The 16,137-nt window shown below is 42.5% G+C and overlaps 1 protein-coding gene across 1 annotated transcript in view; it reads left to right on the top strand.

The window, feature by feature from the left end:
• Positions 1–16,137, top strand: part of ARP8 (actin-related protein 8) — a 102,972-nt gene that overhangs the window by 2,835 nt on the left and 84,000 nt on the right. Inside the window, exons 2-3 of the mRNA XM_087680259.1 lie at positions 15,227–15,306; positions 15,414–15,484. Of these exons, the coding sequence (XP_087536385.1) occupies positions 15,227–15,306; positions 15,414–15,484 (151 nt within the window). The remainder of the gene's footprint in view (positions 1–15,226; positions 15,307–15,413; positions 15,485–16,137) is intronic.

Here is a 16,137-nt window from a genome sequence, read left to right as displayed (position 1 = left end):
GTGCTTTACCCATATGCCCTTGATGCTACTAGAGCACGAGGCATCTTTGCGTTTACAAGGAAGGCTTTCGTCTCATTATGGAGGTTTCAGTAAGGCCTACAGCTTTAGAGAGAGGTGACAGGTAGAAGAAGTCGAAGGTCCAGTGCTATCATTGTGGTAAGAAGGGATACTTGCAGAAGGATAACAAGGAGTTAGCAGCCTCATGAAAGAAGGAGAAGTTGGATGTGGATTCCTCGGATGAGTTATTCTCTTTCTCAGACTCTGACTCCGATCCTTCGGCCAAGGAGAATTCCAAGGCGTGAAAGGGGTCCACTTCTTCGGATCGAAGGAAGGGCTTGATTGCCCCTTCCTCTGCTGCTTTCTAGCCCATGTGATGTGGCCATCCCTCATGACTCTCCAGTGCCAGAGAGGTAGTGTGAGACGGGGTGAGATGGAGCAGCTGAGCCTCATCTATATAGATATACATGTGCTGTTATTTGACAGAGATTAGGATTGGCTCCTAGTTCGAGCTCACATGAGGGGACACTTTGGCGGTCTTGACCAAAGGCAGGGAATCCATGGTCACATATGTTCAGAGGCATTTTTGACATGATGGTCTTGTATGCTATTGTGAGACATCGTTGTGCCTCTATAATTGGATCTCCTCCTTGCTTGGAAGGATCCACCACCTCTAGCATTTTGTACCTACTGATTATTTACATTTGGAGATGCATTCTAATTAGTCCCTCAACCATAAGATGTGACCCTCTACCAAAGCTACCTCGGCCTCTTTGATGTAAGTGAAATAACTACATCTCTACCTTTTGAGCTACTTGATCTTGTAGCTAATCCAAGCCATTGACATCAGGTTCTCTCTGATTTACGTTGATGGTGGCTTGATCACCTATTGCTTGATCCATGGTTCGTCTTTGGTGGTTCTTTGTTGTGCGGACTATGATTAGCCTTTATTATTGTATCAGATCACCCATGATCTCAAAGAGGGTGTTAGCAGTCTAGACAGCTCATGTGTGAGTTTGACCTATGTTGGGCATGGCTAGGTTATTTAGGCATTTTATTATGGTTACTATGATGCTTATTTGGGGAATTTTATGTTGGCCAACCAACATCAAATGCTGGTTGATGTGCCCCTATTTTGGCATTATTTTCTTCTTTATATACCCAGCTCCCTCCTCATTTAGTCACATCATCTCCTACAGGTTTTGTGGAGAGAGAGAGTCAATGCCAGTGCCCACGCAACTAGTGACTCATTGTTGTATGTTTCATTCTCGTGTTTGGTATATGGATTACATTTCGCGAGCACATTTGTGAGCTCTCTTCTTTTGCAGTGTTCTTTTGTTTTCTTTGTCTTTTGTCCTGTATTCAGCGGTTTATTCTAGCACTTGTCTATGCTTCCATTGTTGCATCACTTTTGTCAAGTCTTTTGGCAAGTGGGATGCCGAAGAAGACATTGGATGGATGTGGGCAGCAATGAAGGGAACAAAACACAGACCTCTAGATCATTAGGAGGTCGATGACTTTGAGCAGGAAAATGCAAGGTTTGCTGGCTGAAAATGCAAACTCTATGATCAGTTGATGGAGTTTAAGATGGTGTCAGTTTGCTTAGTGCTAGTAGGTGTTTGTCTGTATACAAAAGGAGCAGTAGTAGAAAATGTAGCTGTAGCAACTAAGCACGAGCATTCCTAGCTATAAGCATATCATCAACATAAAGCACCAAAATAATAAGGCTACCATCATGGGCCTTCTTTGTGGTGACCATCTTCAAAAGGTGGGTGGTTGTCGACAAGAGCAACAATAGCAGAAAACATCATTTACTGGCAACTAGGGGGTTGCCTGATGCTGTTGGCGGCAACAGGTGGTAGTGTGATTATGTTGGTGGCAGCTTGGTGGTGTTGGCAGCAGGTTTAGTGGTAGGGTAGCAACTCCTAGAGTGAAGAGGAAAGAGGAGAGAAGACTCTGAGCTGAGAAGAGTCAATAGAAATAAAAACATGTCACGTGGATGCCCACAACTGGCTGAAAATGGAGTTAAAATCACTCAACTGAGTAGACATTGCTGTACCCTCTTTCATGTGCAAATCCATAAGCTTTTTCAGCTAATATACTTTGCTTGCGGCACTCTTCTGTGCATACAGTTCTTCCAATCAGTCCATATAGCATATACAGAATCCAAACCTTCAATATTAAACAGCAAGGCATCAGAAATCGATAGCTCAATGGTCGAGTGTGAAAGCTCAATCTTCCTGTTCCATGTTTGCCAGCTTTGCCTGCTTCTTTTGCAATAGGATATTGTAGCACTGATTTTGCCAAACTGCAAAGTTATGTGCTCCTTTAAGCTTCTTTATGTGCATGAGATTACTCCTGTCACTGCTGCCAGCCATGATTTTCAGCCCAAATGTGACCAAAAAATTCAGCAAATGCAGGCCCAAATTGTCACACAAGTGATCATGGTACAAGCAAGTACCAACCAGCAATAAATGACCATGTAGAAGCACAGATTTCAGATCTGTATTTAAATTTTCAGAAGCACCAAACCATGTGCTACAGCATTCCACAACTGATTACAGTTGTTCGAAGGGCATATACATCACATTACATGAGAAATCCCAAATTTTAGCTGCAATTTTTGTTGTACACGTACCCATGGGCATAAAATTTGACACGCACTGTCAAAAGCCCCAAAATTTTTTGTGCTCAAAGCATCAACCGGCACAAAATTTGGGAAAAGCCCCAAATTTTAAGAGAGAGATTTGCATAGATTTGCACTTTGTGCTTCTATGTGTGAACATCCGATAGAGAGGTCAAAAAAAGAAGAAGAAGAAGTAAATTAAAAAATAGGCCATTGACCTTCTCGAAAGAAATCAGACGCTCGTCACGAGGAAGATCTGCGGTCCGTCGCGTAGAGGAACCTGTCGCTCGTCACGCGGAAGCTCCCGGTCTTGTCTCGTAGCCATTACAGGTCGTCCTGTTCGTCGCTTATGTTTGTTGCTTGCCCTGTCACGAGCTCGTCACTAGCTCTTCGTTCGTGTTGCTTGCCCCGCCACCAGCTCGGTCGCTCTCTGCACATAGCCATTGTGCCAACCCATTGGTCAATTGCCTTCGTCAGGCACTCAACTCCTGGCTTTAACGAGCGCCTGCCGCTAAGCCTACACACGCCTATCGTCTATCTTCAGACGGGTGCACGTGAGCTGTCTCTTGCCTGCTCTGATATGAGTTTGTAGTGGATGGGAGCGCGAGGATCGAGATAGTCAGTGGTTTCAGTGGTTGCTAGCATGCAACGAGACAAAGAGTGAGAGAGAAAAGAGTAGAGAGTGCACGATTAGTGGGTACAATGACGAGTGTACCTCTTTAGGGTTTTTAGATAGATATATATGTGTAAGTACAAGTGCTAAGGGTGTGTTCACACCCGAGCACATTAAAAGGCACGAGGGCCTTTATTCCCAACAGTGTTCATGTGGAGCTTGCTTATTGGGCGTCTTCCAATTGGGGACATGTTGCGTGCTCACAAGATCCTTGGTGGTCATTGTGTATTTTGCAGTATATGTGATGAGACATTGCTTCATCTCTTTGTCTCTTTCCTTGTTGCTCGACAGATTTGGAGTTTTGTTTCCTGTGTGTGGTCCTTGGCGACTCAACAGTGGATATTAGCTTGTTTGTGGATTATGGGAAGGATGACTTCTATGTCTACTTTGCTTTCAGATTATTCTTGACTCTTCATTTCCTTAGATGGACAGCTTTGTGGCATATTTGGCATACTCGGAATGCCTTTATTTTTGATTCGGCCTTAGGCATCTATGGTCATGTGGCCTATGTTTGTGGTTTAGTGTTATGGCAGATCTCTATAGTTCCAATTGATTTGGTTCTTCTTGACATTGCTGCTCCTTGGCTGGATATTGTTCGCTCCATAGCAGCTGTCCTTTCTGTGTGATATATTTGTGTTAGAGTCTTGGTAGACTTTCATTTGTGTGTTTTTTCTTTCCCGACCTAATGGTGTGATGTAAATATTTACTACTTAATTCAATTATCTTCATGAAAATGAAAAGAGAGAGGGTGGGAGGGGGGGTTGCAATCTGCAAGCGAGCAGCGTGCGGAGTAGGAGCCTAGCGGTTGCAGTGCGTGTCGACACAAGATGATAGTGATGGGCACTAGATTTGACGACAGTGATGGGGGCCTCTCGAAATGTGCAATGGTAAGAATAATAAAGTACATTTTAACTTTTAAAAAAAATCAGCCAAGCTGGAGGGGCTGTTTGAAACAGGGCATGGTTAGGGAATGGGCCAAAACAGAGCAGGAACGGGGTGGAACATTCCTCTAGCATTTCATAGGTTCGTGTCTCCTAGAACACATGAATTTGTTCCTATAGGTTCGTGTCTCCTAGAACACGTTAATTTGTTCCTAAGTGTCGGAATGGGTGTTCCCTGTTTCTATGCTCCTCATGGAGCTTAAGACAGTAGGGGATAGAGGGTCATATATTGGGAGGTATCTAAGGAGGGCTCCTCATGGATAGAGAGTAGTGGATAGAGGCTTATATATTGGGAGGATCAATTTTGAGCCTAATAGTAGGAACATGAGATGTGCCTCACAATAGAAAGAGGAGGTGTGTTTCTAAAGGACAGCTCCTCACAGAGGCTCAATTTTGAAATTGAGCTTCCTAAGAAGAGAGTGAGCAAAGGGTTATATATTGACATACTTATTTTTGAAATTTAGCCTTATAATAGGAAGAGGAGGTATGTTTCTAAAGGATGCCTTCTTAAGGCACACTTTTGAAATTGAGGGTCTTAAGAGAGTAGTGGGTAGAGGGTCACATACTTATTAATGGGTAGAATGTCGCATATTGGGTGGCTGCATTTTAGAATCAAGCCTCATATTAGGAAGAAGAGGTGCGCTTTTAATAATAGAGGAGGTGTCTTACTAATAACAGAGGGGGTGCCAATGTATTGGGAAAATTGGGCGTTCTCATTAGAGAGAGATGTCTCATATGTTTAGTAGAGACTTTGAGTCTAAGAGGGCCTCCCTGCTCAATTTTGAAATTGAGCCTTCCAAGAAGAGAAGGGGTGGAGGCTCAATAGAAAAGGAGGTGTCTCACATGCTCACTTGAAATTTTTAGGCTAAGGAGGTATCCTCATGGAGGCTCAATTTCAAAACTCAGCCTCCTAAGAAGATGAGGTGGATGATCGTATAAACCAAGGAAACAATCACACTTAGAAAGGCCTCTCACATGTTGAATGTAGTCCTTGAGTGTGAGAAGGACTCTTCATAGAGGTTCAATTTTAAAATTGAGCCTACTAACTAAGAGAGGAGGTGGATCATCATTTGTCATAAAGAGAGGAGGGGGATTTTAAGACAGGAAGGGGCTGCTCATTCTACACTTAAGCATAGGAAGAGAGGAGGGGGATTTTAATTCTACAATCGATCTTAAGAAGAGAGAATGGGGATACTCATTCTACAATTGAGCATAGGAAGAGAGGAGGTGAATTCTTATTCTACTATTTGTGACAAAGACGCATCCTACATCTCTCAATAACCTCTACAAATCATGGAAACTCAAGTTGTATTTTTTATTGTTAATGGCTTTTTTATTTAGCATTGTGTTCGAGTTATCGGGTTACTTGATTTTGATTATCAATGTTACCATAGGAAAAAAGAATAATGAAGAAAAATAGTTTTCATAGAAAGAAAACTAACCATGCAAAGAAAAAATAACAATGGAAAATACGAAGGAGGAAGATGCACACCGTAGATGATAGGTGATGGAGTTTCCAAGAGTAAATTATGTGGACTGGTATCAACAAATACTGATGAAGACTAGCTTGTGCGGAGGTGAGTGTTTTGTAGATGATGATATGTGATAGGTGATTGTGATGATAGATGTAGAAGGACAGGTGATAGATGATAGCCTTTTCCTTGGGCTGTACATCACAAAGAGCATTACCATGTGATTGCTTGAAAACCAAGCCGTAAACCAAGAACATAAGCTCCTTGCATACCTAGACCACTTGATGCATTGCTATACATGTTTTACAACACTGTATCACTTTTGAAATAACGTGGATGTGCAGATGGTTGCTGCATAGTTGGCTGCTCAAATGTATGCTGAAAATTATTCCCTTGTGCATGCATACTAGCACTATGCCCATGTATAGACTATTGAATTGGAGCCCTGTGTGCATTGGACTGCTGCCTAGTAAATAGCATAGACTGAGGCTATTGCCCACGTGTTTGAGTATGGACAACATTGACATCAATGTCTTCTTTGAGGCATGTTAGCATTGGCTTAATTACCCAGGGCTCTTTTTGTCATCATTGTTATGGCGTTACAAGTTTTTGGTAGACTTTTTGAATCTTGTTGTGGTATGCACCATGCACCATGATGAGGGTTTCTAGGGATTGGTCATATCACAAGTTTATAGGCTCTTGTGAAGAGATACCCTAATGCAAAAATATAAATGAAGCGCACAACAAAGCATAAACTCAACAGAACATAGTTAGGGTTAGGGTAACTTAGATATAATGAACATAGTGAAGATGCGAATGAATGAATGAATACTGAATATACAATGCTCATGTAGCAATCAAACCATGTAGGGAATGAAAATTGTTCCCCAAACTCTTGTGTCTCGAGGACCAAGGCAAAGGTAATGAGTGGGAGAGTGTGTCGTACTTTTACCGAATCTTGAAATGCAGCAACGCAGCCTTCAAGATGTTGGAAAGCAGCAAACACAGAGACAGTGGTGCCGGGGATTAGTGTCGGACAGGCAAAAGAGGGAGAAATCTGCAAAATGTAGTCAATAGAGGGGCAAGGATTGCCAGGCAGCAGCTACAGAGCCAAACACAGCTTGTAGAGGGCTGGTCGTGGGCTGGTGGTGGCAAACAACAGCAAACATGAAGGAAAACAAGTTGCCAGTTGATAGGGAGTCCACCCGGGCAGTAAATGCAGGCAGCAAACTGCTGCTAGCTGCAAATGCAGCTTATAGAGGGCTGACAACAGCAGTAGACAACACTAGCAGGCTTGGGCAGTGAGGTGAAGGATGGAAACAGGCCCCAGATGAGTGTGCACAAGGTCAGGCAGCTTCAGTGTTCTTTGTGAATGATGTGTGGGCAGCGAAGCTAGAAGGCGCGAATCCTGGAAAAACAAGATTGGGCTGAATGGAGGACAGCCTATCTATTTATATAAAGTTTTCAGACCTTGGATCTCTTCCCATTTTAAACTCTCTCGAATCGCGCCCCGTTTTAGGATTTTCATTAATTAAGCATTTTTGGTGTTGTTTAAGAGGCTAATTCAGGATTTAATGCTTAATTTAGCTCAACACCCCCTCTCAAGTCCAAAAACAAAGCTAGAAAGGAAGGCCAACCCAAAGTTTTGTTTGTTTTTGTGTTTACCCCAAGGCATCCCATCCCAAAGTAGCCAGGGTATCAGACAAAGGTTGCACGTCAACTTGCTAGTGGTCTACCAAGACTACAAAGGTGATTGTTATCTTACCAAGGGAGTCCAAGTGGTCTCCCTAGAGAGGGCTAGGGCATCGGACAAAGAGTGCAGGTCAGTTGCCCGATGGCCTACCAAGTCTTGCAAAGGTGGATGGAACGACAATGAACTTTTTTTTTTTTTGGTTTGTGTAAGAAAATATGGATTGCGATCAATTAAGTAATACATGGTAGACAAACAAATGGTCAGACCCAAAGATCTTCACAAAATAATTAAGCTATACCTACTACTACTAGGTGTCGATGACGAAGGAATGGGCTAAGGGTGGGGTGAAGCAAATATGGGGGACATGTGGAGAGCCAAAAAAGTAGGCAAAAAGTAAGCTAGCGAAGCTAAGTAAGCAAAGGAGATTGCATTGAAGGCTGCCATGTACAATGCCCCGAATATGGTGGACCGAGAGTTGACCACTTAAAAAGACCGAAAAGGGACAAATGCACATAGATGCATGTTTACAAGATTAGAATGCCAATGCACAGGAGTTATGCAAGAGACAATGCAGGTGTGATCATGCTCATGGAAAAGGCTATGTAATGGTATCACTTGGATAGTGCCCTCGTAGAGAATTATTCACTTATCCAAGTGTCCTTTTACAATCATGTCATCCTGATGATGTGAATGAAGATACAAAGTATAGTATAAATAATGTTTGAAAAGAAATTATAAATAACATCCTATCACCACAAAGATAAGAAAACCACCCTCTCTTAAACTGAAAGGCAAAGCTAGAGGGAATCACCCTCTCCCTGTCAATTCGAAGTAGGAGAGGATATACCCAAGTTGATCTTAGGTAACAAGTATTGAAGCATGGCCGATTAACCGCCTTGGTCAATATGTTTGCAAAATTATTTGATGAAGGCACAAAATATAGGTGAATGGTGCCTATTGCTCTCTAGTGAAGTGGAAGTGGACTCCCACATGTTGCGTTCATGGTGTAATGATTGGATTGCCCGTAAGGGTAATGGTACTCTGGTTGTTGCAGTAGACAACGGTAGGAGAGTTACATGAAAACTATAGCATTGCCAATAAGCTCTTCAAGTAGATAGCCTTTGTGGTACCATCAAAGAGAGCTCTATACTCAACTTTTGCTGTGGAAGCAGCCACTGACTCTTGCTTACAGGTAGCCCAAGAGATGGATACTGTGCCCAAGGTAAAGAGGTAGCCACCATGGGAATGTTGGGTGTCAGGATCTACCCAATCAAAGTTAGTGTACCCTTGCAAACATAAACGAATACCATAAGTTAGGCCATAAGAACTGCTACACCGCAAATATCTTAAAACACGATGACATGTAATCCAATGTGACATTCTAGGTGTAGTGAAATATTGATGAAGCAAACTAATTGAGTAAGCTAAATTTGGCCTAGAAGAAAGGGCTTAGAATCCGGTGTAGAAAACTGCACAATGTTCCTCTTAACGATCACTTTGTTTGTTTGAGGATCAAATAGATGATAGGCTTTCGCTTCGGAGGAGTATCCTACAAAAACTAGGAGATCATCTCGGGGAGTGAGCTTGCCTATCTTATCATTAGGCGTGTGCACGTAGATACGACTTTCAAAGACTCTAAAGTGGAAAACTATATGTGGAGAGCAAAAAAATGCCTCATATGGAGTTCTCTAAGGGATAACCATAGTTGGGCACTGGTTGAGGATGCACACCAAAGTGTTAACATCCTTGACCTGAAGGCGCTCAGGGAGCTCTATTGTGAATAACATAGAGCATGCCATGTTCATGATGGTCCAGTTCCTATATGTTCTATGACTCCATCTTGGGAAGGGGAGTTAGTAGAGATAAGCTAGTGTGAGATACCGTGCTCCTTTAGAAACTTGAAAAACTTGTGGGAGGTGAACTCCCCTCCAGTGCCACTCCTCATACATCCTATATGATGACAAACTTGGTTATGCACTAGCAGCATCTAAGTAGAAAAATATGTGAAGGCATCTAAGTTATGCTTGAGAAAGTACACCCACATGTAACAAGAATGATCATCCACAATCAAGAAGTATAGTGCACCATTCAAGGTAGTGGTGGATGTCGGCCCACAAAGATCAAGATGAATCAATCTAAGAGGCATCTCAACTCCATGTGTAGTTTGTTGAGGGAATGGGGTACGGTGCTATTTCTTGAGTTGACAAGCTTTACAAATATTTCACGATAGCTTTAGGCGTGGAAGGCCATCAACCATTTGTCGATGCAAGAACTCATAAAAAGAGTTGTATCCGAGATGTCCTAAGCAAAAATGGCAAAAACACTCGGTGCTCAAAGGCTTTCATGCAGTGGCTAAAGCGTGGAAGCGATAGAACTTGGAGCCCTTTGGTGTTGTCTTGGAACGAAACTGTATCATGCAGTATAGGCCACTAGGTTGTGCCTTCATGAGCAATCACTAAACTGGTCTGAGAGGCAAGGACTTGGACTGTGGTCGTTGTGAAGAAGATTGCTTGTCCCAAGCGGCAAAGTTGCTAAACGGATAATAGCTCACCCCAAGCTAGGGGACATAGTATACATTATCCAATATAGCGTGATTCGGGCCTTGGCCAGTGGTAAAACTAATGCGACCGTGAGCTTGAATCTTGAACGAAGAGTTGTTTCCAACTCAGACTCGCTCGTTTATAGGGACTTAGGAAATGAAAATGTCCTCGATGGGGATCATATGATAAGTAGCTCCACTGTCCACAATCCAAGGAGTAGCTAGAGTGCTCAGCTGTGACGAGTAGGTCTCTATAGTCACCTCCTCAGGAGGCAACATGTAGATGTGGACGAGACTTGCATTCTCAAATGTCTCTATGGAGATGATGTGGGCCTTTGTAGACTTCCATGAGCGGACAACCTTGTATGGAACAGGTGCAAGCTCAAGTTGGCATTCCCATAGGTTCTACGAGTCAAGGATATGTCTTATTAGATGTGACTAAGTAGTGAAGTAGTACAATCTGTTGAAATGAGTCTTGTCATTATAGGCATGTCTAGTCGATGAGGAGGAAAAACCACGAGGTGTCGAATATCTGGAATAAGCTGGATAAGGAGGTATTGGAGGGGATAAGTAGGAGGTGGATAGGGAAAAATAGACTGAAAATGTCCAATGGGTGCCAATTGATATGGAGGCAGTGGAACATGAATGTTTCCACAAAGTGTTAGTGGAGGTGGAGGCACTGGGATACGTAAGCCTTGTCCAATTGTTGGTTGGGGCATAGAAAAAGGACCAGAAGGCCCACTAGGTAATGCCATGGAGGCAAATTGTGGTACCAACTGGTCCACACTCAATGATAGTTGGGTGGCATGTGAAAATCCCAAAAGTGTGTGTACGGGAGGATGAACCTCCATCATGGAGACACCACTAGGCTAAAGGAAAGATGAGGTTTAAAAGGGTTGTCTAAGGGTGAAGGTCCCCCTTGTGTGATGTATGTTGATATGAAAGGTGCACTTAATGGAGGCTAAAAGGAAGGTGCGATGGATCTAGTGGGTGGGAGATTAAATGGATTTGTGATTGATATAGATGTGGGAAATGAATTAGGTTTCTTTTGTCTATTACATAGAAACAGGGAACGGCTGTTCCGGCCTGTAGGAACGGCCTAACGCGTTCCAAACCCTCCAAGGAGGTGAAACGGCCAGGGAACATTCCCTGCCGTTCCCCCTGCCGTTCCCTACCGTTCCCTGCCGTTCCCTGCCGTTCCCTATTTGGAACGGCCATTCCAGGCCTGTTGACTGAAAATTGACATTTTTTACCGTTTTTTTTTTTTGGCTTGGGTCACAGTCCTACCACATATTTACCCATCTCCATTACCTAATGTGCACACACTAATCTCTCTCTCTCTCTCTCTCTCTCTCTCTCTCTCTCTCTCGGGTTGAAGATTCAAAGTGTCAAGACAACCCACAAGCTAATTAGGAGTCCATGCAAAGTTCAAATTTGATGCATTATGAACTCCTGCAAATCAGAATCAAATTTCAGCCAATTCTCAATTCCAAGGTATTCATCCTTTTATATTGTCTAATTTCAAGGGAAATTGGGATAATTGGGGCAATTCAAGGCAATTTGGAGCTATGGGGGTAATGGAGTCAATTTTGGGACATTTGGGTCAATTTCATGCATTGACGGGTATTGGGGCAATTAGAGGGACATTCTTTGGGGCAATTTGGGTCATGCAGGGCATATTTGGGGCACTTAAGACATGTGCCGTTCTCCCCGTTCCCGTTCCCCGACCTTGGACGTTCCCCTCGTTCTAGGGGGTCCCGTTCCCGTTCCCGTTCCCGTTCCCCGTTCTAGGTAACTATGGTCTATTAAATGCAAATGATGAAAAAGATGATTCACCAAAATCAAATTGATTATGAGATGTCAAAGATGAAGGAAACGATGAAAAAGGAGCACTCCCTAGTAAATCTTGCAACTTTTGCATATCTTTTCTTGAGTTCAAATGGAAAAATCTATCCTCTTCAAGGCTTATGAACCAATACTTGGTATGAAGAGTTTCTTCATCTTGAGGATCACCAATATCTTCTGGAAAAGAGGAAGTAAATCCAAAAGGTTGAGAAGTATTGATTTGTGTACTTGACATAGGAGTGAATGAAGGTGGAGATGTGTATGGAAAATATGAAAGAGGTACAGATGGAGACGATGGTGGTAGAGAGGAAAATGGTTCGTACTCCATGCTAGTTTCCATGTTAGGATGGCCAATCCTTTGTAGAGCTTCCGTCCTTCTTGCAAAATCATTAGATTGGTGCTTCAAATCTAAAGGGGAAAACTCGAAATTACCTTCAATCTATTGTTGAGCTCAATACATGAGGATGAGATTGTATTTGGCTTGTGAGATCTCATATGTTCTATGGGCTCCATGGTAGCTCGAAGACTCTTCAGCCATGTTAGGAGAGGAGCAAGTTGTGAAGCTCACTCCGTCTTGTGTCTCGACATGCTAGGCTCGAGAGCATCATGATCATGTGGTGAAGATGTGTTCAATGTCATCTTGCTCTTTTGTTGTTCCTGCTTCTTGTGAAGGACTTTCAGATCAAACGTCGAGGTTTCGTCAAAGAGAACCTTGCTTTGATACTATGTGAAGAAATACCCTCATAAATAAAAGCATACAACAAAGCACAGACTCAACAGAACACAATTAGGGTTAGGGTAACTCAAAGACAATGAACACAATGAAGACTTAAATGAATGAATGAATACTGAATATACAATGCTCATACAACGAGCAAACGGTGTAGGGAATGAAAATTGTACCCTGAACTCTTGTGTCTCGATGACCGAGGCAGAGATAATGAGCGGGAGAGTGTGTTGTACTCTTGATGGATCCTAAAATGCAGCAAGGCAGCCTCCAAGATGTCGGACAACAGAAAATATAGCAAACAGTGGTGCTGTTTCAGAGAGGCAAAAGAGGGAGAAATCTGCAAAATGCAGCTAGTAGAGGGACAAAGACTTTTGGGCGGCAGCTGCAGCAGCCAAATGCAGCGTGTAGAGGGCTGATCAGGGGCTGGCAGCAACAGACAGCAGCAAATGTAGAGGAAAACAGGTCTCTAGAGCTGATAAGGAGTCCATTTGGGCAGTAAATGCAGGCAACAAACTGTCACCAGCTGCAAATAGAGCTGGTAGAGGGCTGGCAACAGCAATATTCATTGACCATTGTAACATTTCCTGAAAGCCACATCAGTACCTATTGATTTATGCTACTGTGACCTGCGTTGTCGGATGTGCGAGTTAATTCATGTTTCTATGATCTACGTTATCTAGGTTTGATAACCAGTTGATTTGATGCATTTGTTGGCATTGCAGGCTCATAGATAGCCTCTTGCCTGGAATGTGTTGCTTGCGTTGATGCTAGATGTTGACCTTTGCTATGTTTCTAGCCTATGGTGCTTGTGGCTGGTCTGCCTTCATTGACTTGCATTGATGTGGGGTGACACGTACATATAGCCTTGTTTGAGTTTACAGCCTTGTTCTTGTGGAGCTATGAGTGATTGCTCTTTATTCTAAGCATTTGTTCATGTGCCACCATTTGAAGCTTGGTGATGACATTGTCTTTTTTGTATGTTGCTGCTTGTTCATGTGGAGTCTTTTGGTACATATTAGTCATTGTTTGCTGATCATGTTCATCCGCTCCAACCATTGGTAGATCCCAAGTGAACCAAGAGGTTGTAGACATATAGACCATCTCATGCTCTACCAAGCATGACCATGATATCCACTGCACAGAGCAATGGTGCATGCCTTTTGTATCTTCTTGCTTTGCAAATGTGATACTATGCCACATAACTCCTCTTAACTTTAATGTGCATGATCACTGGTTTGCCACATTTTGATGGAAGCAAAGACTTCCCCAAAGGCTAGGGCAATCCAACACCCTCTTTGAAAAGCACTGATAAGCATTGTAGCACTCAAGCACAACTTCACGAGGTATGTTAGATTTGTGAATTTCTTCTTAGCTCTAGTGATGCTACACACCCTCACATGCTCCTACAAGAATTGCCAAGTGCAAAGGTGGAGCAAGGGCATGGTGATGCTCTTTTGTTGTTGGATGGATTTGATGTGTGTTATTGAGTTCACATGTTATGGCAATTCAAAACTTGGACAAGTGTGTCCAGCAATAGGTTCATAATGGGACTTGCAACATGATGTGTTCATGCGGTCTCCCATGAGGGAACCCGAAGGGCATGCATGTGCTCTAGTGGAGGAATCTTGGTGTCATAGTGTCCTATCCATGGAGGTTGTGTGGCTACAGGAGGTGTAAGGTGGTGAGCGACTACTTTGCTTTTAGAGAGGGCATTTGGACTTCTTTAGGGTGGTTTCTAATAGAAGCGCATCCAATAGAGTGCACGTTGCTAGAGTATCTGCGGTGCATCCAAGATGTTCTTTCTATTTGTTTGTTCACCTATGCTTTGAGAGAGGGTGTTAGAAGTGGTCATATAACAGGTTCAAGGTCCTAATTTATGGGCAACCACTTTTTTGTTATTTGATTATTGGCCAACCTATACTGTGGTAGGTTAAATCCCGTTATTTTGTCTATAAAAGAGGGAGTGTGGCCACAATCATTGGTATAGGTACTTGCAAGTATTTGGTGTGGACAGGAGCTTGTGGAGTGTGTGACTCCGTGCTCAACTGATGTACTCTTGATTCTCATAGTGGATTCCTTTCCCCAGTTCACATCTCGTGCATCGTCTCTTTCATCCAGTTTGTGTCTTTCATTGTTCTACTGCTGGTTTTGCTTGTTTAACATAAATCACTGTTTAATAGGCACTTTATTCTGCATTTTAGTGGGTGATATGTGGGTGTATTCGGTTGGCCACTGGGCATCTGCATTCACACTGGCCGACCTGATCCTCGGGGGTATCTTGAGTCTCTAGGCTGGCCAGCCTTCTGCCCAATGTGGCTCCTTTGTTGCCTATATATGAGGCACTATTCCTTCTCATTTAGGATTGCATCGTTTTTAAAAAAAAATCCTTGGAGAGAGGGACTAGAGGCACTGCGGTGGGTCATCAGAGTGCTTGATGGTTACATTGGTTACATTGGTAATATTATGCTTTTGTTCTCATGCTTTCTATTATGGATTGCATTGATCGTTCATGAGCTCTCTCTGAGTTTGGGTTGCTTCTTGTTCGCTGTTCAGTATGTTGTGTTTATGCATTGTGTATTGTGTTTGTTGATTCGGCTTGTATTCTGCACTCTCACAGTAATTTTTACTCATCATTAAAAAGGAGATACTGCGCTTTGCATTACATCTTTCAATTTACTTAAACAACATGCTGTAATTTATGTGCTTTCAGGCCTGTGGAAGCTAAAGCTCTGTCCTTCCAGCAACTTTATAGTGCAAGAAGGCAACAACCCCGTTCTGTTATAATTGATGGCAAGTTTGTAGACTCATGCTTTGAACAAAAAGGAGGTTTCAAGAGAAATCTGTCTTTTATTTTGTTTGTTTAAGTTTGATGTGTTCATAGTCTACTGGTATAATAGGAGGTTCGGGCTATTGTAAGTATGGATGGAGTGATTTGGACAAACCTCGTGGGAAATTTCCAACATTTTTGGTAATGTTTCTGCCCTTTTCTCAATTGATCCTATAAAGCATTCCAGCTTTTCTTTCCATCCACTGTTAAGATCTCATTCAACTTTGTGAATTTTAATATTTTATTGTCTTTTAATTCTGTAAGTGTCTATGTGTGTGCACATGTGCCAGAGAGGCTACCAAAAATGGAAGCTCCTCTCTCATATAATCTGGTTGCAGCATTGACCACCTCAATTTTCATCAAGCAATGACATTTAATTAAACTCTCGAGTCATTATTTGATGAATATATCAGAAAAAATATCATTTTTTTGGCCATGAAATAGAGTGGAGAGTTTGTGTTGGGATTTTGTGAGATGCACTGATGGATACCATAAGAAGCAAAACATACAGCTTCCATTAAGCATCCATCTAGTGCCTTTGTCATTGTACTGCGTCAGCTAGCAATGGAGGCTTTCCTGAGAAGAAGATGCTGTTTGAGAAGGCTTCTTGATTAGTTGCGCTCTTGAAGGAAATTTCACTTTATATTTTAGGCTTAAAATTGGTTTGTGTCATGCCATTCATGATTCCCCTTATATGATATTTCTCATTCAGTGTATCATAAACATATATGCATCCATATTACCTCTACTATTTAGGGATGATTCTTTAGTCTGGTGCATTCAGATTCCACAAT

The sequence above is a fragment of the Lygodium microphyllum genome, chromosome 6 (genome assembly GCF_053477565.2).
Source record: "Lygodium microphyllum isolate KBCC chromosome 6, Lygodium_microphyllum_v1.1.10, whole genome shotgun sequence".
Classification (NCBI taxonomy): domain Eukaryota; kingdom Viridiplantae; phylum Streptophyta; class Polypodiopsida; order Schizaeales; family Lygodiaceae; genus Lygodium; species Lygodium microphyllum.
Note: the sequence above shows the minus strand (reverse complement) of the source record. Positions and strands in the feature narration are given on the sequence as shown.